The 26,733-nt window shown below is 27.9% G+C and overlaps 1 protein-coding gene and 1 long non-coding RNA gene across 13 annotated transcripts; one reads left to right on the top strand and one right to left on the bottom strand.

Annotated features, from left to right (window-relative positions):
* Positions 1-11,694: 11,694 nt before the first annotated feature.
* LOC128387149 (uncharacterized) lies at positions 11,695-26,508 on the bottom strand. Of its 12 annotated transcripts, none has more exons than XR_008324974.1 (7): positions 26,341-26,508; positions 20,122-20,678; positions 19,265-19,580; positions 18,649-19,174; positions 13,121-13,161; positions 12,475-12,997; positions 11,695-12,171 (listed from the first exon to the last, which is right to left on the bottom strand). It is a non-coding gene; the product is annotated as an uncharacterized LOC128387149 (long non-coding RNA). The 12 variants fall into 12 exon arrangements; XR_008324975.1 differs by lacking the exon at positions 26,341-26,508 and adding an exon at positions 20,947-21,077; XR_008324973.1 differs by lacking the exon at positions 26,341-26,508 and adding an exon at positions 20,765-20,991.
* On the top strand, positions 21,420-23,465 carry LOC128387142 (uncharacterized). Its single transcript, XM_053346321.1, has one exon. The coding sequence runs from the start codon at positions 22,382-22,384 to the stop codon at positions 23,201-23,203; it is 822 nt and encodes a 273-aa protein (XP_053202296.1). The 5' UTR covers positions 21,420-22,381; the 3' UTR covers positions 23,204-23,465.
* Positions 26,509-26,733: the final 225 nt, after the last annotated feature.

Raw genomic sequence — 26,733 nt, 5'->3', positions numbered from 1 at the left:
TACCTATGGTCAATAAATTGATGAGAAAAAAAAACCAATAACATGTTAATAGAAAAATAGTTGAAATCAATCAATTGATTAAAATCATTTTTCTTTTTCTTTTCTCTCTGGGATAATAACAATCAACAATATATCGATTAGATTGTGCTAATTAGTTTGTTTCTTTTGTTTTTCTTGCCCTCGAAAATTGATTGTTATCCTTTAGATTTTTTTTTCTTCATTCTTCCCCTTTCGCCTCTTATACTTTTCCATTGAATTAACAATTATCTAATCTCAAGTGATTTGAGAATGAAATTGTAACAAATTAACTTTTAAACTGAAACAATTAACGATAGTAAGGAAATGTCATTAATGATCGTCCATCGAAGTGAGTTATAGTCTCACTCTTCCGTTGAAAAGGTTGCAAATTAGACAAGATTTAATTGTTCTCAATTAGAATTTGCTATTAACGGTTCGATGTGTCCTCGAGTTACTATCAAGGCTCTAACCATGTCGGACAAATTTTCTCACCAAAGTAAAAACAATGAAAAGGAAATTCAATTGACAAATGAGTTACAATTAATTCTAGAAGTTGATAAATTAGATTAATCATCAATTGTAAGAGAAATAATCACATTTTCATTAGTTACATTAACTTAACCGTGAAATTAAAATGTCTAATTAACTGATTTGGGTAATAAGAATTCACTTCAAGTAAATCATCTCAAATCGTTGAACAATTAAATACTATGAGCATGGACGAAGTTCAATTAGCCTATTAATTATTTTGACGATTTACTGTTCGCATTAATTGTTGTTGGTGTAAAGTTAATCACAGTAGAGAAATTTTTTCAGTAACGACAAGATTTTGATTCAGTTCTAATTTGTTTTTCTAATTTTTACTTCTTAACAGATAATCTCTATTTAATTGCCATTTAAAGATCGGATTATCATAATAATAGCAATGGTTAACAATTAGGATCAAATTGTTATGGAATTGGATTAATATCCAATTTTAATTGCCTTCGATTCATTTGTCGCCAAGATTGATTCTATTCTCATGAAACCTGATAGATTTTTACTTTGATTGGTTATTTGAAGTTGGTTTTTAATTAGGAATTCACATTGATCACTTAATTGTTTTCTTTCATTCCAAATTAATCTATTTAATTGTTGAAATAATTTCGCGCTCTGAACTTTAGTTCAGCCATTTACCCGATAGATGGAAGCAGTGACTTCGAAATTTTTTATTTCTAACCAACTTTCAACTCGAAACTTTCTTGACAATTAACTGATTATTATCATCTGTCAGCTTTAATTTGATTGGAAAGTAGAAATTATTACTTGAAATATCAAGAGTATACTGTAATTTGCTAATTTAGTCTGTAAACTTTTTAATTAATGTGACAATTTGTTTGTCACATAAAGTTTTTTACTTACCTTTGCAAATTAGAATCCAATCAATGTCAAATTAATTAGTTAATTTATTATTAAAAAGTAACTAAAAATGTAATCGTCAAGCTATCATAAAAATCATGAAGGTGATTGAGTAAAATTTTTAATTGAATTACGAAGAGTAATTAAAAGAAAATGAGTTAATATCAATGAACGAAATGAACGAAACCCGTTAAGCTTAATTTTCAAGCCTCTTGACCTGAAATCGAAAGGAATTATTATCATTACCTTAATCATCATTAACAATTATTAACTAAATATTAACTTACCTATCAAATTCCGACTCATTTAATTTCTATCTGGTCAGTTAACAATCAAGCAACAACAACAACAATCAAAAATCAAGATAAACAAATTGACTGAATAGAAAGCAAAAAAAAAAATAAATAATAGTCACCACAAAAAGCACAACAATCAACAGCATTTGATGATGATTAAAAACGGAACTGAATTAATAATTGCTACTGATTAAATATAATTTGCAATCAAATTATCACAATCATAAATAAATCAACAATTAAACCAATAAAGTCAATGAAAACCTTTTGAAACTTGGTTACACTTTTGTTGATAGTTTATTATAGTTAACTAATTGTTGGCCAATAAATTAGTTTACAGTTAAATTGTTAAAACTGATCATTTATCTTGGTTATTTATCAGCCTTGATTTGACCACCATGTTGACCTAAATACCAACAATCAAATTCAAATTGTTACCTCAATAATATAAATAAATGCTTATTGGAAACCGTTGATTTAATTTAGTCATTTTTATCATCAATCCAATACTTTATTACTGTAACTAAATTGTAATCATAATTTAAATGCTAAATACTGATGATTATGATGATTACAATGATAATTTGTCTCTTGTGTCTACAATTTAAAGGGGAAATGATTATAAAAACAGGAAGATTAAAATTATCATTCAACTGCAAGAGTAAAAAATTTAAATCAACACAATTTGCTTAATACAATTTTCAATGGAAATCACAATTAACCAAATCACAAAAACGTCAGTAACAAAAATCAGTACATGTTAATAAAGAAATCAATAGATTATCAATTAATGATTAATAACTTAATCATCGCTAAATTTACACTACATGGAGACAGTTAATTGTTGGTGAATTTATATTATAACTATTGGAAGATAATTAACTTAATCATGAAAATTTTTCGTTTTTCCTGTTAACCTTTATAATCTGAGGATAAATTTAAATGTGAATTTGTCGCACAATTTGTTAATTGCTGATAGTAATTTTTTTTTGTTGATTAAAATGACAATCGGTCTTTAACCCTCTCTACCTTATTGGACTAAATCATGATTTAATTAACCCTAAGGCTAATTTTAAATAAATGTAAATTTAGATATTAATTTGAGTGAAAAAATGATAAAACTTTTCAAGTTTTGATAATAAGTTAATGGCAAGCAAAAGGTAAATTACTTAATCACTCAACGATAATGATGTTGATTAAATGCAAATTAAGGATGAGGATAAAGTGATTAAAAGGGAAAATAATAATTCTTGCCCTGATTATCATTAATTTCATCAAATTCAATTGATTTAATTGATTGATTGAAACAAGAAACAAAAAAATTTCGCCCTCTTTTTTAATTATCAATAGTTTCAAGTTTTAATTACAAACAATTGAAACAATATTTCAATGTTAAAATAACAGTTAAATTGTTGTAGTTAATTAGTTTCGGTTGTGTTTATCATTATTATTAATCAAATGATTAACTAACAAGAGAAGAAAAAAAATATTAATTGATTGGCCAAATGATTCCAATGAGCCTTAACCATTAACAATTAAAAATAAACTTGGACAAACTTTACTTTCACAATTAATCAAAATATCAAATCGTAGTTGTAATCATATTTCATTAGCAATTAACTGAAACAAAAAAAAACAAATCTAATCATCAACAGGATTCAATTGAAAGGGAAAACAGTTTAATTAGTTAATTACAATATCTTGATTGTTACTTTACCTGTTTGATAACTTGCTTTTTGGTTACTACAGGAACCGGAAATACGTGCTAAGATATACGTTTCAATAATAATGATAATAAATTGTTATGAATTTAAAAAGATAAAAATAAATCAATCATTTCGTTTTCGTTGAAAGTTAAAAATAAACTCAATTCTCAACACCCACTTACAATTTTGACTTTTAAATTGTTGACAAACTTCCGGGAATAGTAATCAAATAAGTAACATAATTGTTGACCAACAGGGTGACCTTAATTAAATCATAATTAAAACATATGATTGGCTAATTTCAAAGGTAATTAGTAAATATTGTGAATGAAAAAAAAACTACTACGAGTAAACAATTAGATTGTTTTTAACTTGAACTTTTAGGTTTCAGTTTAATAGTTAATTTTGTTTAGTTTTCACAATTAAATTGATTTCTGTTTGATTAATGGATTAGTTTGATCAATCAAATTGTTGATTGTTAATGAATTGATGATTGTTGGTTTGTTTTGATAAACATCAATTTAGTGATTAGTTGATTTAAAGATTTTTTTTGCTTGTTGTTTGGGTTGATCTGTTTTCTTGTTTTGTTTTTGTAATAATAAATGAATTGATTGTTTTGACTTAATTGTGATTTATGTGAATCAAATTATCTCAATGAGATTCAGAGAGTTACAACAATTTGATTATCATCCTTGATGATTAACTTAATGTTCATTAATTTGATGAGATTTCATGTACCTGGAAAAAAAGTGTTGATCATTTTAATTGTGATTACGATTAAGATGATTTATCGTTAGTGATATGAAATGATTATCATGGTTAAATCGGTCAAGCAGTTAGTTAACTAATCAATCCTTTTGATTTAATTCCCATCAACATAATGTGTATATTAAAACAACAATTAACATCCCTCACAATCAAAGGATGAAAAAAAGCCTCTCAATCAATCTAATTGTTAATTGTTCAATCAAGAGCTAATCAGAGTCTCGTTTAACAATCAGTTGCACTTTTTTTTACACTTTCACTTTAATTATTACCTAATCAAATAATTAATCAATCTAATTGATGAAAGTTTAAGTTTGATCGTTGTTGATTAGGATTAGATTAGTTTATATTGTGTAAGGACAATTAATCCAATTGTGAAAAAAAATTAGTATAATGATCATTCAAGTTGAAAAATTTTCCCAATCAAATCAAATCAAATCAAAAGTAATGATTATATTTTTTTATCAAAAATTAATCTTTCAAATCAACAATTGTCCTAAATCATGTACTAATGATTAAGAGACACAATTTGTTACAATCAAGATTAAATTTACTCCCAATCTAACTCAGTTCAATTTAATCTCAATGATTAACCAAAATCACCACGAAAAAGTATCAACTTTGATTTGATTGAAACGATTAATGATTAAATAACTAAGGGAATTGTAAAAAATGATACCTAATGATGATCAGTTGATTAACAATTAACCATTGATTAAACTTTTACCTTAATCAATTAAGATGATAATGAATTAAAATGATTTAATGTCAAACCCGGATGTGAATATGAACTCAAATATAAACCAGACAGAGTAAAGTTAATTTTGTTAATGTTTAAACATTATTATGAATACAATTTAGTTAATTGTTGTTATCGGTTGTACTTTAAACAAATGTGTCAATGAAAACACAGTCATGATCATAATAATAACAATTTAACAACAATTTAAATGGTTAAATAACTTTATATTTATACTGAACATTATGATTACTGGAATTAAAAAACATTTCATCAATTTATGATTGTTGTAAATAGTAATTCAGTCAATGAATTAATTGTCACAATCAAAAACAAAACGTTAAGTGTAAAAAGTTGTGTGATTGATTAGTTAAACTTTTCATATTTATCAACAATTAATTAACTATTATTATTAATATCTGAATGGTAATCAATAAGTTTTCACCAAAACTATTAATATAATAGTTTTAATTATCAGTAACTATTGATAATTAAGGTTAACTTTCATTAATTGATTGGAAAGTTAAACATCATTATGATTGTAAATTAGTAAATTGTTGGTTAATCATAATTATCCGCAATGATATTTGAATAAAAATCATTAACTTTGTCTCGATTATGAAAATGAATTAATGAAAGTTAAACAATCAGGTTAATTGCTTGAGCTAAAAAGTTATAAAAACGTAATCAACTTTCAAATGATCACAATTAAGAAATTATTTTTTTATTTATATTGATAAAAAAAACTACAATTTAATTAGAAACTAAAAGTGTAAATGAAATTAGGATAATCAATAAGACAAAATCATCCTAGTTAATTAATTAATTACAATTATACAGCACAATCAGGGTACCAGGTCTATTTGATTATAATTAATTTAATAATTGTCATTAAAAACAATGATTAAGCGTTAAAATTGTAATTGATTATTCATTGAATTGATGATAAATTGCCCATCCAGAAAGTGAATCAACTTTTACAACAATTAACAAACTGCTCACCAATTTACTGGCAAAAATATCCCATACAATTAATCATCAAGTTAATCATTGAGCTTAATCAATGATGATGATAGTTAATAAGATCAGAATCAGAGTGATGATAATAGGATGAAGATGAAATTGATTCTTAATTGTTGATAGCTTGACGAAAAAACTTTCATCTTATTTAAGTGTCAGATTGTTAATGATTAAGGATGATAAAGATGAAGACAGGGTCATTTGACTCATCATCTTATCTTCATCCTCATCTTGATGATGGTTCTCTCTCTCTCTCTCTCTCTCTCTCTCTCTCTCTCTCTCTCTCTCTCTCTCTCTCATCATTAATGTCAACAGATTAATGACCTAAGCCCTTGATCGGACTTGATCCATATGATATAACTTTTAATTAGATAATTGTTACTAAACATAATCACGATTACGCCACTAATTGGACTCATCATGATATCCAAATAGAGATAAATTTAATTATTAGTTATTGATGAGAACTAATAAAGTTACGCAATTAACTGCTATTGATTGAATTTCGAGAAGTAGTTAAATTTAATGTTAATCATTGGATGTCAATTAATTAGTCCTTCTTATTAATCATTTCAAACTTTTTCCATTTCGAAACTTGAGTAAAAGGGAAAGTTGATGAATCGAATAAAGTTTCAAGTGATTCGTTTGATCGCTTCGATTTTAGTCCAAAACGATTGAAATTCGACCTCGACACAAAACTTTGCTTTCGATCGGTTGTCAGTTGATGGTCAATATCCTATTGGAATATCTTATCATTTCAAATCGACAATTTTTTCCCAATAATAATTCTGATTGACTGATTTTCGCCAAATCTCAAATGAACATCTAGATTTCTGGGTAATCTGTTAAAAAGTAATATTTTCCACCATTAGTTGATTGAATTTAATTGAATTGATTTGATTTTTATCCTTGATTTTACAAAAGATAATAATTAACAACAACTTGATTAGTCCAACTCTGAGTATCATCAAGAATTGAGTACAAAAAACATTAACCTTTATTTTTCATCCTTTCCTTTTTTATCTTCATCATTTTTTATTTGCTCATCCTCATCATCTACATCCTCATTCAGATGATGACAAATCTACCTGTTGAAACTCAAACAAGTTAATCCAAGGCCAAAGATCCTATTGACTCGTCGAGTCCTCGAAGGTTGTTGCCATGAGAAGATGAAGATAATGATGATAAACCCACCACAGAACGAGATGATTACTTTCATTGGCACACCCAATTATCATCTTCATCTTTCTTATCATCATCAGTTTCATTATCATCAAACAATAATCAGAATCAAGATTACCTTTGATTTTTGGATAAACTTTTTGATTGTGAAAATAAAAGTTAATAAACTTTCATTGATGATTAAATAACCCGTTCAACTAACCAGTTTAACAACCTAGGCAATTTAACAATCAATGTTCAACAATTAGTTGATTGTCTTCATCGCATTTAACAGTTTCAATCCTGGATTAACATGTAATAAGCAATCGGCTTGTAATGTATCAACAGTAATCAAAGATAAATTGTTAGAATGAATCAAATTAATCTTGCCCCCTTTTAATTTTTCACAATTTAACTTTTAACTGATCAGATTGTATAATACTTGGATTGATAAATAACAAGTTGATTAACTTTGTTTATAATATTAAAATTGATTATCAATCATTTGAGTTTACCAAAAATTTGATAATCAGTTTTTAATTGTGATTCCAAATTAAATCATTCATTGATAATCAAGGTTTGTCCAGTAATTACTTAACTGTAATGACCAGTTAACCTGAATCAAACTGGTTTCAACAATTTAACAAAAATATTACTGACCAACATTTAAATTGTTCATGTAATTATTTAACCAATTTTAATTTCCAACAATTTAGTAATCAAACAGTTGATCATTAAACAACACATAAAAGCAACACATAATCTACTTCCCTTTGACAATTAATAACGGTTACTATTAATAACAATTTACACAACAATCAATCTAATTTCCGCTTATAATAATATCCTAATGATTTCCATGATTTAAATTGTAAATATTGTTACGATTCTTATACCGATCAACCTTATTCTTAAAAAACTGTCTACCGTTGTGAAATAAACACCAACTTTGACTCAAAGTGACCTTTAACCGAAACGGTCTTAGTTAATGGCCCAAGGGACATTATCATCATGCGGCAAACCGGCATCATCACGACGAGAGTGACAGAAACTATTGATCTCTTTGGTCCGAAGCTTATTGAATTCTGGAGTTCAAATAATAAGATATTAGTTGGGGGAAGGCTTTTAATTAGTATTAATATTTAAATCTTGTTACAGAAGCAAATTTGCTTTAATTGTGCCTCTAAACTTTACCATTGATGTTTGAAGTCCAAGGCCACAATAAGGGACTATTAGCTATTATTAATACAGCAAATAATTAGGTATTTTCTTTAATTTAACTCTACATCTTTGTATATTTCTTCTATTAGGGTGATTCACTCAAAGGTACGGACGTTTGAATTTAAATGATTTTTTGAAAACTCATCTGATTCTAATTATATTGTACAATTTGTGTTCACAAGAATCTAGTTTGATAATGTAGGGTGAAATTCTCGATCTAAATTCACTAGTTTTCGAAAATTCGAACTTAACATAAAAAATCGAGAAAAATCACTTTTTCTGAGTTTGGAAGGGCCTAGAAAATCAATTAATCAGTTGATTTTTTTTCTGAAAGCTTAATTATAATCACCTAAGTCTTTTTAATAGATTAAGGTAATTAGAAATTTTACAATTGATAGAATAAAGATTTAGTGGACAATCGAAGCGAAAAAGTCCAAAAGTTTGCCGAGCAAATCAAAGGGGGGAGTATTACTTTTTTTGGAAATTTGTTATTTTTGAAAATTGACTTTTTTCGACTTTTTTACAATAATTAATTAATTGTTCGATTTATTAATATTTTTTTAATTAAAATAAAATTCTTACTATCTTCTCGCTAGTTTAAGATAGATATTAAAAAAATCGTACCACTAATTAAATCAAAAATCAAAAATGAAGTTCCGTAACTTTGAGTGAATCAATCTAATAGATAAACAATTCTAGGAAACGAAAAGTCCCAGCCTATAACCAAGAAGGATCTAAGAGACGGAGAACGCCACCTCAGGTCAATTCAACAAATCAGGTTTGGCTACATCTCATTCCTCCAAACATTTATATCATTCAATCATTATAACTCTTTCTTAACATTTTCTTATAGGGACCATCGAAAATGATCCCCGACTACGTCGAGAATCCAAGCCGTCGGCTAAAATTACTAGAAAATTTGGGATATGTGAAGATTTCAACAAAATTCGTTTTAGAAAAGGTATTTAAAAAAACCGCCGAAATACTAGATACACCACCTCTTTTAGAATCTCTAGTGTTTACATTGTGTTCTTGTTATAGCTCTACTAAAGTTCTATTATATTTCTAACTTAACAAATTCTATTTTATTTTATTTTACTAGATAAATATGACCTTTTTCATTTTAGGTCAAAACACCACAGTGAGTAGCAGAGTTTTCGATAACATTTCTAGATTGATTGTTGGTGTCCATGACCGCAAACCGGGATGCCATATTGTTGCTGCTTTTCAAGAGCTCAGTGTATCCCGCATCCAACATCTCAAAAGAGGAAAAGTGTTTTTACGTGATAATGCGATTCAGGATGTGCCTGGCTTTATCAAAAAAGTTTGGATGACCGAACTCATGACAATTTACGATGAAGACCATTTCGAGAAAGTATGGCAATTCGATACCGATCGCTGTGACATCCAATACACCATTGGAGTCAGTAAAAATGGTCACCGTTTGGGTGTTGTTAACGTTCATAAGCCATCCCATAATACAGTGGCCTTGGATCGAACATTTTTCGCCAATCTGTGTTCGGTCTTAGAAAGGGGTTATTTCGGTGGATTGGACAATACCCATTGTCATTAAGATCCAGTCGATAGTATGATTTTGGTGGGCGATTTCAACTTACGCAACATTTTCAATAAATGTGTTGAGGAGACAACTGAGAAAGAAAGACGTTTGTTGGCCATTTTACTAACATTCAGTTTGTTTCCTCATTCGGATCTTCCAACCAGAAATGGTCTCTGCATTGATTATATTTGTCATTCCAACAATATGGAATGTAAGAAACCTTTCGAAATAAAATCGAATGGATCTGATCACAAACCTGTTGCTGGACTTTTTCTGGAAATATAAGAAAATATCCACAATACGGGACTATTAGGTGATTTGTAGAGTAAATAATTAACATAATCAATTATCTGTTACTAGCAAACAATTAAACATAATCAGGTAAAAACTTTAATCGCTATTTGTACCGAATTCAATAACCTATGGCCAATTGATTGAGATTATTTAAACTTAAAGTTAATTTGTATAGTTAATTTCATAGAGTTTGGCTAACTATTGGTTAACATTGAACAATCAAACATTTAATTGTAATTTGCCTGAAAACCTTGAGGAAAAAATTAAATTAAACAAACAATTAGCCGAAAACAATGAGAAAAAATTTGATTAAAGTCAACATGTTATTATTACAATTACAATTAGCTAATCATTAATGAGATAAATGATAACCGTTATATTACAATTGACTGTCAGCAATCAAATAAGAGTTTGTATTTAGTTAATCAACCAGAAAATTGATCAAAAACTTAAACAATTTAAACTGAACATGAAGAAAAACTTTAAATTTTTCCTTCTAATTCACAATTTATTCCGGTTTTTTTTTGGTTCCTTTTTGATTATTTATATTTAATCAGTTAACCAACAATCAAGTAAAAAATATTAATTGTTGTGATAATAATGAGGTGAAACTGTTGACTGAATTATTATATTAAATAAAAATATCACGTATTAATAGTTGATATTATATCACGATTGTGAACGTGTTGGGTTCATGTTGCAATTTAAAGTTGTATCAACTTTAAGATAACAATTTAGTAATTGTTATGTTAATTGTTAATTGTTAAGAATCTGGTAACTTCTTCATTTGTATTCACATAATTATCTAATCATCAATTAACTTGATCCCTTTCTAATCAACTTGAGTTGTGAGTTTCTTGGTTGACATAAATAAAAGTTTTTCCTTTTGTTTTTTTTTTCTGGTTAATTTTTTCAGTTAATTTCCTCTCACTGATTCTCTTGGTGATTAAATGATTTTCTAATCAATTAATTGCACTCCGTTATTTATCAATGATTAATTAACACACCAGTTTTTGGGGCTAAAAACAATCAATTGATTGTTATTATGAGACGGATTGAAGAAAAGGTGTCATTATTATTATTAAATGTTCATCTGATTGTTGTTCTGATTAACTTTAATATCAATCAGATCGTATTGTTAAAATGTGATTAAGATGATTGTTTCACTGTCTATTATTTGGATATTGTTTAGTTGTTTTCACGTTGATTAGATTAAGTTAATTAGTGAATGTGTGTGCGTGTCCAATGTTTATATCAGTTGATTATAAGTAAATGTAATTTTCCAATACATATCATTGTCTTTCCCACTGCAATTAACTCAATTGTTGGCTATTTACAAATATTACGATTATAAAATTTACTGTCGTCATCAATTTCGTCATCGTAATTAATCATTAATCATTGATTAAAGATGAGAGAGAGAGAGAGAGAGAGAGAGAGAGAAATTAAATCAACAATTAACGTATACAGAACGATGAACTTGAAACAAGAATTAATAAATCATAGAAATAGATTAAATTAGTAAGAATACAATCAAATGACTGGTGAGTTATTAAAATTTATCTTAGTAACAATTTAATTAATTGGTATAGTTGATTTTCCAATGTAAATCAGCCATTGACAGTCAGATTTTGACACAATTGAGACACAATTTTTTTTTTCAATCAGCAACAATTAAACCTTGAGAATCACAGGATTGAAGTTTGAGAGACTGGGAAAAAACAGATTAACTGTATTAATGAATAATAGTAATAAAGATAATCAACTAATCATCATGATAGTAATGAGATAATAATAATGAGAAAATACAGATAATGTTATTAAATGGAGCCACTAGAAGACGTAATAATTATTACAATTACAAGGGATACAATCAATTCCATTGTTATTCAGTCAACAATGGCGATAATCATGATACATAATCAATGGAATCTTTCATCAGTTCCACCAGACGATTAACCAATGAATAACCATGAAATGGACAAAGGTCAATTCCTTCAGAAAAGAGAGAAAGAGTGAAGAATAAGAAGAAAACAAAAAAAAATCATAAGAATACAAATATAACTGTTACTGAGTTGGTTCAGCTTCAGTTCATTTATCTCGATATCATGTTAGCTTTTTCTTTCTCTCAGATTTGTTCAGATAATAACATATTAATATGTGTCCTTGTCCGTTCCTTACCCTGTTCATCTCTCAGTCTATGGATCATTGACATTCACTTTCCATTTTCTCATTGACACCAACACACAGTCAACGAAATGAAAAACAAGACAAGAAAAAAAGAGTAACAATTTTTACCTTTCAGATTCCATGAAATGAACTTTCAAGGGCCATAATTGTCGTCGAACGATCTCTTGGGATAGAGAAAAAAAAGTACACACTCCTAATTGTAAACGAATTAAGTGTTGATAATAATAATTCTCATCTTAATTCTGGTAAAATCTGGTTGAGTTAACATACAAATGATAATCTTGTCATCTTCCTTTTTTTTCATCATCATCATATGTTGATTGTCTTTTCCCTTGTTGCTTAATTTGCTTTTACTTTTTCTCCATTATTGGTTCCTTTTCATCAATATCACCATTTTGTGTGTCTTTCCATCATCAACATGTGAAAGTATTACAATTAATATAATCATAACCATCACAATTTGATGCTGTTACATGAATGCCCTTCTTCACGACGATCATCATGATAGTTGAACTTGTCAAAATTTCAACGTTAACTGATATAACTTGAAATGTGATTTACTTTCTAAATGATGATTATGATCACATTATATTCCATTCATTGGGTTAATATGATAGGTGTTGATATAAAGCTATAAAAGAAAGAGAAAGAGAGAGAGAGAGAGAGAGAGAGAGAGAGAGAGAAAATAAAATCACGTTACAAATCTGATATCAGGTAAATGGAAACAAGAAAAAGCTTCTTGAATTTACTATACATCTAATGGTAAGATATTGACTGTTGATTTAAAGGTTAATCCTGAAAGAGAAGAGAGAGAGAGAGAGAGACCAGATTAAAGAAATGAAATATTGTTACTGTAATTGTCCAATTTACTTTATAGACAAAAAAAGGTAATTAAAAGGTAAACAATTACTTACTTTATGATGAAAATAACAATTATGATCAAGTTAACTTGTCATATGTTTGAAGTAAAACAAAAGTGATTCACTTGATTCTTAAATATATTAAGTTCACGTCTATTAATTGGATCAACAATTGTGAAACGTGATTAAGTTATTACTTTATAATATGATTACAAGTTGATTATAACCAAAAAAGGAAGAAAAATGAAACAATTAAAATCTTTTCCAAACTAAGGTAATTAAAGATTTTTGAAAAAAAAGAATAAGAAAAGTCTTGGAATTAGCTACTAGGTGTCTCTATTGTTCCATAACATATGATTTTCTTTTCGTTTTTTTTTTCTTTGTTAATTTGTTTTTCTGATTAAATTGTGGGTTTAATTGTGATTCCTTTCCATCTTTCAATTTAAATTATTTCGATTTACCTTCTCTTGTTTAGGTTGTGTTTTTACCTTTCTACCATGAGGTAAATTTACTCGAATTCAATGGTCTTGAGGATTTGACGTTCGATGAAAATTGGTAACATTAACATTTCTGGTTTGTTTTGATTTGGAAAAACCCTAAACATCAAATCAATTAATCTAATGTCAGACCCTGATGATTATCAAGGTGACCCTTACTGTTCACCCATTGACCAATTTGGTTCTACTGATGATGTAAAATTTGAACCAGAAATGGACGTACCCAAATTCATGGAGAAACCTTTCATCATTAAATTGGATCTTAATTGTTTATAATTGTAAACATTGTTAACCAAATACCATTAGTACATGTACATGTGTATTTGTGTCTGTTTAATTGGCCTTTGTTTAATATATTTACTTGATTATGATTCGTATATTTAGTTAGCAAGTATAATATGCTTACTAATTATGTTTTATTTTGACAGTTTAAATTGAACACATTAAAATTGTCTCCCATAAATGATAACAATAATTAACCACCTCTGTATTGAGCAACATGAAACTTGTGATATCTTTTTGACAAACAAGAGACAAGCCAACAAATCAATTGTTTTAATCATCAACAGTCACAATTATTAGTCATGAGAAAAAGTTTCATTTCAACTAAATGAATTGATTAAAAAAGAAAAACAATTCGATTATATTCAATATAATTCTAATTTAATCTTAACGGAAGTTTTTTCTCAAATGAAATTATTACGATCAAATGGGAAAGCGAAATGAATAGTAAACAAACAATTCTAATGAAAACAACAACAAATTAACCTTCAGATTTGATTAATAATTAAGAAAGAGAACAATTAATTTAACAAAGCTAATAGTTAATCAAATGATACGATGATGAAAATTGATCCAGAAAATTACAATCTTCGTAATTATCAAAATCGAAAGAAAAAAACTTTTTTGTTATCGAATTAAAAAGTTTAAAAGGAAACCAATAACGAAAGAGAGACAATTAATAATCAATTAAATTTGATTATCGAGTCAAATGAAGCTGTAACAATCAAGTTAATGTCAAAATATAGTTTCAAGTGAAAACTATCAAGGTTAATTCTGGTTTCTTCCCAATATAATAATGTTAAAGTGACTTTTTGATTATCGTTTTTATTTCCACTTCGAAGGTTGAATAATATTGTTTCATCGTTTCATGAAAATAGCTGAAGCCTTGGTGAAAACCGGTTAATATGACGGATCAACAGAATCAACAGTAAACAAGTTAACAAACAGCAACAATCAACAACGAAATGATAATCATAATAAACAGCAATCAAGAGAGAGAGAGAGAGATAATCAACCATCGTTTCAAGATGATAATAATTCAGATTAACCAGAAAGAAAGAGAAAAAGAAAGAGGAAGAAGATGAAAAAATTGTCGAAAACTGAAATTGAGAAAACTTTCAATTCTTGAAAAAAACTTTTAGAAAACAACAAAGTTTAATTGTAGTTAATTAACTGAACATTAATCATCAATTATGCTTAATTTTGACTATCATTTAGTATTTTGTTTTCCAGGTCCGGATTCAATTGCCCTACAAACAATTTAAACGAATCAAATTAAATTGATATTTATTTACAATTAGTTAATCATTTCTCTTTAACTTGAAAGTTTAAAACAATCAACCCAAATGATTAAAACCGGATAAACTCAATTTATGATTATATTATTGTTGCGGGCTAATTGTTTAACATTGAAACAAAGTGTCACTTTTAATTTGGTTAAATTATCTGATGGTAACAATTAACAAATTACGAAACAAAATCAAGGTGAATCATTATTTAAAACCAAATAATCATCTGATTAATTCACCATTTCAATTGTCATTGGATTTTATTTTCCAATCGAAATCAAATCAAATGATTAACTGATAATTAAGCTTTAATAGTAAATCATTGCTCTTTAATTGTGATTTTTTTGTTGTTAATTCTCGTGATCAGATGATGATTTAAATCCAACCAAACCCCTTTGATAATCAATATAAATAATCAATTATCTTGTTTACTAATTATTTCACTTCAATTGAATTAGATTGTAATCAAAGTTGATTATATTATAATATGTGTGTGTGTGTGCAGTGATAATTAACTGATTAGCTAATTATTTGAGAGGATTGGCTGATTAATTTACTGATTACTATAATAATAGAAGTTGTAAAACGGAAAATTGAATAAACTGAGTTAACGGCGATTCTTAATTATTGACTGATGATGGTCACTGATTAAGTAAATATCAGGTCATCGAAAGGGAAAATTAGAAATCTAATTGCTAATCAGATTTAACAATAGATACGAAAAGGTAAATTAATTGTGTTGTACTTGATTGAAATCTATTAGATCATTTAAATTGTACAACCTTGTTTACCAGGTAGCTTTTTTTTTCATTTAATTTGATTGCTCAGAATGTGTTATTATGATTAGTGTGCTGATGTTAATTGTAGTGAACACAATCAAGGCTCTTCATCACAATCCAAACCCAATTAAGCTTAAACCCAAAAAAGTAAAAGTTGTTATCAAAAAAAACTAGAATCTCAAAGTCATTTGAAACTTGATAATTGCTTGAACAATTTAAATTGTTCACCTTCATTTTTAATCACTATCATCAAAATGATCGGCATCATTGTTGTTATTATTAACAATTAAAGGTAATTATCACATTGTTAAGGGTGATAATCAATATATTGATTCTCATCCAATACAATATTCAATAATCACGTTGATTTGGTTAAAATTGATTTGTCTCCATTTAAAAACCAAATCAAATTAAAATCAATGTGATTTAATTGTTACATATTCACATTGGAATTGAATATGAAAATTGTATAATTGGACGATGGATAATTAATCATTTTTCTTGATAACAGTAAAACTGTCAATCGTTTTAGATAAATGTAATTAGATTAATAATAAAAGGTTTGGTAATGTGTTAGTGTTAAAGAAGCAATTAACTTGATTAATAATGATCAAACAGCCAGCAAACAATTGACAGTTATAAGTTTAATCAGGTAATCAAGTTGTAATTATCATTAATAATTAAAACACTGAAAAGTTAATCAAAAAAAAAACAAACAAACAAGTGAGACACAATAAGACAATCAAGTTAATCAACAATCAATATTATCAACATCAAGAGATTCAAATAATATTTATAAAAAAAAATAGAGACAAAAACCAAGACACAATCAACTAATTACATTTTCAATTGTTTTCAACAATCAAAAGTTATTCAAGTTTATTGGATTCAAGTTTAAATACCAATGAACTTTCAATAAACTCATAGAGAGACAGAGAATTGATTATATTATTTGATTGTTGATGGAAAATAATATAATATTATCATTCAAGTAAATCAGTGAACATTTAAAAGAAGAAGAAAATAAATCTAAATTAATCATAAGAATAAAAATAAAGAAAAATCTATTACATGATAAACATGATCATGATTTAATTTCAAGTTCAAAGGCCTGAGAAAACCTTGGAATTGACTTTCAATAAACACCAGAGATCAACATGATTCATGTGATTTGTAGCAACTCTTTCTGATTACTTTTACCTTTATTTACCTGACAATCAGTAGATAAAACTGAAACAATTTACTAATCATAATAATAGTTAAATGCTAATAAACCAGATAAATTAAACAGAAATGGGAAACAACCTTTTTTTTTACACCGATAACAGGGGAAACAAATTGAATCAACACCATGGATGGAAACGGTTTCATGTTAATAACAATAACGATAATAAGTAAACAGAAAGACTAATAAACATCAACAGTTGATGATAATAATTTGTTGATTGTTTACAATTTTCAACAATCAATATATTGTAATGATAAATCCTTGAGGATCACAAGATGATGTTTGTCAATGTTTTCTCATTAATTTTACATTCGATTAAATATTTTTCCATCTCAGTTACTTAGTAACCTTTTATCAATTACTTTTTTTCCTCTCTCACTCTCTATTCACTTGGTGCTTGTGATCATGATAATAATTACTCTGATTGATTGATTATAATAATTAAGTGTAGTTCGCGATTCCAACCAGTTATGGTGAGAGTAAGAAATTCAATCAGAGCAACAGGACACTTTGGAAACATTTCGGATCGGTGATGGTAATTGGGTTATTATTGATCATGATTAGACCAACGAGCTGATTCATTGTGATTTGTTGATTTCCTTAAAATGTCAATTGTTGATAGAGAAAAGTAGTAAAAAGTGTGGGTGGTTGGGTGATTTTCAGAGCATTTATATATCATGGAAAGTGAAATATCTGCGAAACTAATTGTCTAACCTATTTAAGGATCTAAAAGTCTGTTGATTTACATCAGTTAATTTAGATGAAAAAAAAAACATCGAACTGATTTTCGTTGAACTTTTTCCTCTCTCTCTCTCGCTATCCCTCTGTCTCTGAATCTTTGATGATAAAGAGAAGAGGAAGAGAGAAAAGTCTTCATGTTTGGCTTCAATTTCATGAAACTGGCAACAGTAAAATTCTGACAAACACCAAGAACAAAAACAGTAAACATGCTGATTCAAGTGAACACGAGAAAACAAAACTGTCAAACTTTTCTATCCCTCATCATGTTATCCTCTCAGATTTTATCTCATCACACTCATCAACATTTCTCTTCTCATCCTCCTCTGTAAAAGTATCACAATTTAATAAACTTTCTGCTCTTATACCGATCACATTGCCACTATTCTTGTTTTTGTGAACGATATTTCCTAATACCAGAATTTTCCTCTCTCTCTCTCTCTCTCTTTTTCCATCTTTGTTTATCATCATCTCGTTCTTCTCGCTCTCAATTATCTTTCCTTTTTGTTTACTCCCCCATTTAAATCTCTCACATAATAATAACAGAAAAACTTGTAATCTCAAGGTAGTTTCAAATCACGTGACTTGTCACATGAAAATTATATTTACCTGGTGATGAAGAAAGAGATAAAATATTGTTACTGGTGAGATTACGGCTTTGTGGATGAATAAGAAGATGAAGAAAATGAATTGCATAAAGAGAAGAGGCCAGTGGACATTATTAATGTGTAACTTCATTCTGCTTCTTTCAGATGATGAATAAATATCTTGTTTTCATGAAGTTCACCTGAATGAACTTGAACAGAATCTCTAGATAAATCAAATCAGGTTTTTTTCTTCATTTAATTTTACACTTTGGTTGAGGGAATTTGATGAAGATGAGGATGAAGATGAGGACCTGTCTTTCATATATTATCTTATATTCACTCGTTTTGCATTTCCACAATTATCAGGAATAAATTTCATCAGATTGATTCTCTTTCTCTTTCTTCATCTTCTTTCTTCTGGTTCTCTACTTGAAATTAACATCATTTCTTTTTTTTTTCCTACGAAGTGGATCCACCTTTTGACAGAAAATTTCAGGAATAGGGAACATACATTTCCAGGGCGTGGATGATAGATGCTAAATAGATACCTTTAAAGTAGTTATAAACAGAAAGAGAGAAATTAAGTTCAATAGTAATCATAATAATAATCATCGAGTATAAGAAATAATGATAATTACTGAAAAGAAAAATGACCAATTTCAATAAGAAGATTATTTTGGAATAGCCTCTAGTTTCTTTCATTAGTTCTACTGGTTATCCTTGTATCATTTGCCATCAATTTACCTCAAGGCGAAAATGGTGAAAGGTCAAGTGGACAAGTTTGGAGGTCGATTATCGATGCGAATGCTTTTTTGTTTAATTAACCATTATCATTGAACTTCATCATCAATTGATTAAGTAACTGTTTTGTTGTTTTACTTTGCAAGTCCTTCGGTTGAGATTTTTTGTGAACGTTTTTCAATAATCATCATTTCAATGGCCATTTCCCTTGGACTGTTGAGAAAAAGAGATAAAAAAAAGTTTAAAAATCAAGAGAATAGAAAAAAAACATGATTGATACAAATTCAGGATAAAATATCCCGATAGTCCTTCATCAAGACAAGGGTATCGTTCAGTTCAATGCAAAGGGAAAACTCAACTGAACCCAGGATAAGGAAACAAGAGAAATGAGATTAGAGAGAGAGAGAGAAACAAAAATTGGCAATCTGATCAAAGAGATAGAGAGAGAGAGAGAGAGAGAGAGAGAGAGAGAGAGAGAGAGAGAGAGGAACATGTATCTATCTCACTATTCTGTTACTCTCTTACAAGGCACCAACCTTGCAAAGTGAATGTACATGTAAGAGAGAAGCAAAAAGTATCAACTCGATATTTGGGTTTTGAGAAAAAAAAGAAGAGAAAAGATGAAAAGAAAAAGACCAAAGAGAGAACATGGTAACAGATGAAGCATCACCATGAAATGTAGGCAATTAACTTAATCTTAAAACCGTAGGGGTAAAACACTCACTCACTTAGAGAGAGATAGAGAGACACTCACAGTGGTTAAAACGTTTGTCAATTCAATGATCATGATAGTTGATAGAGTAACATGGAGATTTGCCAGATCCTCTCTTTTATCTGGCTTCTTTATTCACTTTCTTTTCTTACCTTTTTGATGTTTTTTCTCTCTCTCTCTCTCTCTCTCTCTCACACACACACAGATCTCACTTCTCTTCTTAACATGATTGCAATATATGCATAAAATTCATCTTGCATATGTGAAGATGATGATACCATTGATCCCAAATGATTCTACTGAGTGAATATTATTACATGACTTGACAGAACATGAGTGGAACCTCAGACATCTCTTTGTAAATACTACGTTTTCCAATTTTCACTTTATCTTCACGATCGCCATTGTGTTGATATCGTTGTTTTTTCCATCTCATCTTATTCGTCTTTTCATTTTCTTCCTTCTTCCTTCTCCTGTTCGTTTACGTTGTGAGTTACCTTCATTTCTCTCACTCCACTCACTCTCTTCCTTTTCGTCTTCCTTCCTTCATCTCCAATCCAAGGTTTCCAATTGGTTCAAACATGATACCGTTGAGTAACCTTCATATATGATCATTTGCGAAACATGATTAGGAAAAAAAAAGAGAAACAACAAATTAGTGAGTAAGATACAGTTAACTACTTACTCAGATAATGGAAGAGAACATAGAAAAGATCAAAACAGAGACAACGAGAGTGAGACAGACAAAGAGAAAGACAAACAACAAACAGTCTAATTGCAATTAAATAAAATGAATAAAAAAAAATGATAATCGATCAATTGTCAAAAAGAAATCAAAGTGACAATGTATTGAAAAAAAAGCGAAACCTTGACGTGAGGTAAACACATTCAAAAGGTTAACTTAAGGTTGTTGATGATTTTACTTTCTAATTGTTTACAATTTATCAGTCACATTAATCTAAACAAATTAAATCAACAGAATAATTGTTACAACTAAATTGTAAATTAGAGATAAGAAAGAGAAAAATTAAAATATCAATTAAAAAGAGCAATTAAAAAGCAACAATTAACATAAAGAACCTTGGACAAGACGAAACCGGAATAAAATGATTCCATTAATTAGAAAAGCGCCAATTTCAAATTAACAATTAATCTCTTAATTATGATTAACTTTAAATGCGAATGGAACGAAAAAATTAACAATTATCTTTAGCAATTGTTTAATTATTACGTTAAGTTAAATAATTGATGTAACAATTTAAATATAAAGTGTAAGATTAATTAACCTTGAATTTTATTTTTAATGTTTATTATGTTTACAAATTGGATTTGGATTTAATTTGATTTAATTTGATTGATTTAAATTGTTCCCTATTGATTAGTTTAAATGAGTAAATATATTGACATACAATTGTCTTAATTGTTGTTTAAATACACACAATAAAAAGGTCAAAAGTTTTCAGATAGATTGGTCTAAATAATTGTAACAATTAAGTAATCGGATTTTCATATTAACTGATTAAAATGAAAATGTCAAAAAGTTAATCAAGTATTAGTTTTATTTAATTTGATTATCTTGCACTTAGTCAATTAAGAAATTAAATTTATCCTCAAGAGTCGGATAATTACATGATAATTGAACATTGTAATTGTTATTAATTGTTATAAGATAAGGTAAATAACTACAATTAAATTTACGTCAATGAATATTAATAATTATCTCGTTACAAGTTTATAATGAAAACATGTGACTTTTGATTAACTTTTTGATTAATTTAGTTTGCTAACCAATGAATCAACGAATTGTATATATTAATTAGTCAATAGACAATTAAAGATATTACCAAAACAATTAAAAAAAAAGTCCACCAATTTTGATTAACCAATCAAGGTTAAGATATTGATTAATCAATCAAATCCCAAGTTAATTGTAAACAAATAAACAACCAACAAAACTAATAATAGCTGATCAACAATCAACAACAACAATTTAAATAATTGCAAGTTCATCTCAACGTAAATTCAATTTTGTTGATTGTTAGGCCTTAATATTAATTGTATTAAATCAATGATCATGTTTTCACATAAGGTTATTGATTAATGATAGTAAATAATTGATGAAGAAAATGATGAAGAAAAATGGAAATTGATTTAATTGTTAACAAGTAAACCCAATGGTTAGATAGAAAAGCAAATTAACTTTGAAGCAATTAAACAGTAATTTAACTTTGTTATTAAATAAGTAAATTTGGTAAAGTGATTAGTTTGTTTGTTAATCAACAAGAGGAAGAAAAAAAAAGTTATGGAAATGTTTAAATTGTTAACAATAATTGTGATCATTGTCTCTTCCTGTCTAATTAGTGATCATTATGTTTCCACTCATGGATATCTAATCAGCCCGGCGGGTAGACCATCAGCTTGGCGGGTCGGCTATAAGACACCAATTAACTACAATGACATGGAAATGTGGTGCGGAGGGTTGACAGTTAAACGCGCTAACAACGGGAGGTGTGGGGTTTGTGGTGATCCATATAATGGTACACGTACCAGTGAAGTGCCATCAGGTAAATGGGTAACCAAACCTCCCACCTTGACCGGAGATTATGGTCAAGGTGATTGGATAAATGTAACAGTTAACTTGACCGCTGCCCATAAGGGTTACTTTGTATTCCGATTGTGTCCAAGTCAATCAGATGAAATTGAGGTAACCCAAGAGTGTTTAAATCAACATCCATTAGAAATTATAATTAACTCATCAACATTGGAAAAACGGTACAAATATCATCTTGGTAATCAAGGTCCTAATCTTTATAATTTGACCCTCGTACTTCCGGTCAACCTTACCTGTTCTCGATGTGTCCTCCAGTGGGATTATACCTGTGGTAATCAGGGAACTACCGACATGGAAAATGAAACATTCAGAGCTTGTGCTGATATTAGAATAACAAGTAAATTAACTTCTAATAAAACGAGTGAAACAATTAACCAAAATCAACTAATCAACTCGACTGAATCAACTATTAATATAAAACCATCAACATCATCATCACCACCGACAACAACAATCATCAACAATTATAAAGATATTGATCCAGCAGAAAATGAAATTGATCAATTAATTTAATTTCCATACAAATGAATTAATTGTTTAATCAAACATTGTTAACAATTTGTATGTGTGTATATTTTTTTTGTATATTATATGAAATCTGTACAGAAAACAAAGACTAATTGTCTTATTTACAATCTTAACAATCAATGAATAGAAATTGAGAAATAAATTTAGATAAACAATTGTTGAAACAATTAACTAATTGGTGAGTTGTTTTTTTTTTCTTGCTTCTCACTAAAACAATTTACCTTTCGATGGGACAATTAATTTCAAGTTTACCTAATAACAAACGCACGTTAAATAATCATCATCAAGCTAAATCAACAATACTTTGAATAGTTAATTGTTGATACGCTTAACCGATAAAAAAACATTTCAAACTTAATTGAAAATCAACACATTCCAAACAATTAATATAACGGTAAATCTTAATGTTCAAGTAAATGATGAATTAATCATGATAATAGTAATAATAATCTAGATACAAAAAAATAGTAAGATAAACAATCAACATGAGATGAAAAAAAAACAAGACAATCAGTTAATTGTTAAGTTGGTTGATATGATGAAAGGAAAAAGTTGTTCAATGATTAAGGATGATGACATTTTGCTTCAGTTGATTTGTCTTCTCTTACTTTTCATCATACCCCCTGAAGGGTATTCATCATCATCTTCATCTTCATCTTAATCATCTTAATCATTTTTGTCTTCCTCCTTCAAATCATAATTGTTGATATTGATTGTGAATCATTTTAATTGGTTAAGTTGAATAAACTTTTTGGTAACCAAAAAAAAAATTATCATTTCCCCAACAATCAACTAATATTAACATACAATTAAATGAAACATTTTTTTAATCAGTCAACGTGCTGATAATCAAAGTTAAACCAGTTCTGATTAAAAGTAACAATCAAGTAATTTTAATAACCAGAAACAAATGATTAACTTTCATTCACATTTCAATTGGTGTAAGTTGATCAGTAGTTGATAATTAAAACTAATTGTGGTAAAAATTACTTTTTCATTGCGACAATTTATTAATTGCTGATCATTTGGAAAATGATAATAATTATTTAGTTAATCGGATAATATTTTTAGATGATTATTATCATACTAATTAACTGACCATGGATTTAATTGTTAAATCAACTAATCAACAATCAGACAAAAATCTTGACCTCAAATGTTAATTGTAAACTGTTGATTTACTTTGAATCATTAATTAATTATTGAAATACTGTTTTTGATTCACTTTTTTCCCCTTGATTTTTAGGTTAATCAAATACACAATTAATTAATGTTTTTGTTTACATATAATCACAATTAACTTCATTGATTAATTCAATTGCAATCATTAATACCAATTAGTTGATCTAATTGATTGTTACAATTGAAAACAAAACAAAAAAGGTAACTATTAATAAATTGTTTCCTAATGAATAATAGATGAATTAATTTCTAGTAAAAGTTAATCAATTAACATAATTATCATCACAATTTAGTACAAACTAAATTAAAATAATATAAACGGATCTGAATTAAACAAAATTACAATTAAAGAGGAATGGAAAATGTTTATCACAATCAACTGGGTTAAAACAGTGACAATTGTAGTTAATTGTTACCACAATTATACAACAATTTAAAAAAAAACATCTACATGAAGACAACAATCAAAAATTAAACTTGTTTAAATTGATAAATGACAATGAAACTAAATTATAATGATAACAGTTAACGATAACTAGTTAATTTGATTATTAAACAATCAAAATGAAAAAAAGTAATTGTAAACTTTCACTGATTGTAATTAAATATAATTACTCTCAATTTCATTTGATTGTGATCTCTTTCATCACCTAACTAATTAAGTATTAATTGTTGAGTTAATTTTCTCAATTCTAACCCACCAGGTAATGGAAACAAATTGTTAACTAACTTTTTTTTTGTAATTTCTCTGCAACAATCAACTGATCAGAACAATTTTTTTTAATTTGATTGTATTATTATTACAATAGTGATACGTTGTTGACATTAATATAATTACATTGATCAGCATCGGTTAATTGTTTAACTTTCCAATCTCTTAAAAGCTCAATAAGATTCAAGCAATTTACTGATTGTAGCAAGTTCAACTTGATAAGTTTAATGATTTTGATCGTTAAGAAGGTAAATTGTTAACCTAATCAGAAAAAAATCACTTTTGATTGAAAGGTAATCAATTTTAACAATAATCATAAGAAATGATGATGAAAGAGATTGTGTTTTATATCATCATCGCTTATCCTTTTAACTTTTCAGTACAATTAAGTAAATTGTTGTATTATTTTTCCTCATTGACCAGGTAATACAGGTAAAAGTAAAAGTCAAGGTTAATTGTTGATATAATTTCTCTTCATTTTCTTTACAATTAATCCCTCATCTTGATAATATATTCTGTAATTAGAGCATAGATGAGACTAATTATCAATGATGACCAGAGATATAAACTAATCGGAAGATGAAAATGTAACGGTAAATTGTACCCAATGATAAGGAACAGTAAGTGAATCAGTTAATTGTTGAGAGACAAAATAAAACCTGAAATCAAGAGATATTAAAGGAGAGAGTTAATTGTTGTAAGATAATCATGCAAAGATCTAAGGTAAAAATGGAGCAAAAAAAAAAACATTGTCAATCAATTGATTGTTGGAAACTTTTCGACAAGTTGATCAATCATAAATACATTAGAATATAAGATTAACAATTCAACTTGATTACAATTAGATTTTTTCTCATATGAAATAGATACAACTCTCCTTCTCTCTCTCTCTCTCTCTCTAACCCTGACCGTTTTCAAGCTTACACTTGACAAGCTTTGATAAGCTGAAAATTAAGTTGATGATAATCATCTGATTGATTGTGAACAGCAATTTAAAGAGATGTAAATAAAATCAACAATCATCTAGAGAGAGAGAGAGAGAAACAAAATTACATTTCAAATTGATTATTATTATTTGTTCCCAATGTTATTTATCATGGTGAGAGATCCAGGGGAGAGAGAGAGGGAGAGGAATCAGCAAAAAAAGTGAGTAAATAATTATCAATGATCATTGATTAATAATATATGATAAACTATTCAATTAAGATTATTAAATGATTGGTATTACCTTGGACCAGATTTTTCCATACATATACAATATAAACATATCTCCATCTTTGATTGAATTATAATTTCAATAATTGTTGATGTTGATCCAGTAATTTGCGTTTTCTTTTTCAATATTTTTCCACCTCCTCTCACTCTCCACCCTCTCCCTGTCTCTCTCTCTCACACACACACACACTCTCCTCCTTGAAAATGGTTCCTTCGGCAAACTTCAATTGATTTGCAAAGCATAACAAAAAACAACAACAATAATAATAATAAGAAAAGGTAAGAAACAGAATCAAAGTGATAATGATAATAGTTTGATAATCATAATGAGAAAATGATAATATGCATAAAGTAATAATAAGAATAGAGATTTTTTTTTCTTAAATATTTTGTATTTTTTGTTTTC

The sequence above is a fragment of the Panonychus citri genome, unplaced genomic scaffold (assembly GCF_014898815.1).
Source record: "Panonychus citri isolate SS breed McGregor unplaced genomic scaffold, ASM1489881v1 Contig00077, whole genome shotgun sequence".
Lineage (NCBI taxonomy): Eukaryota > Metazoa > Arthropoda > Arachnida > Trombidiformes > Tetranychidae > Panonychus > Panonychus citri.
The sequence above is the reverse complement of the archived record's forward strand: the minus strand, read 5'-3'. Positions and strand labels throughout refer to the sequence as shown.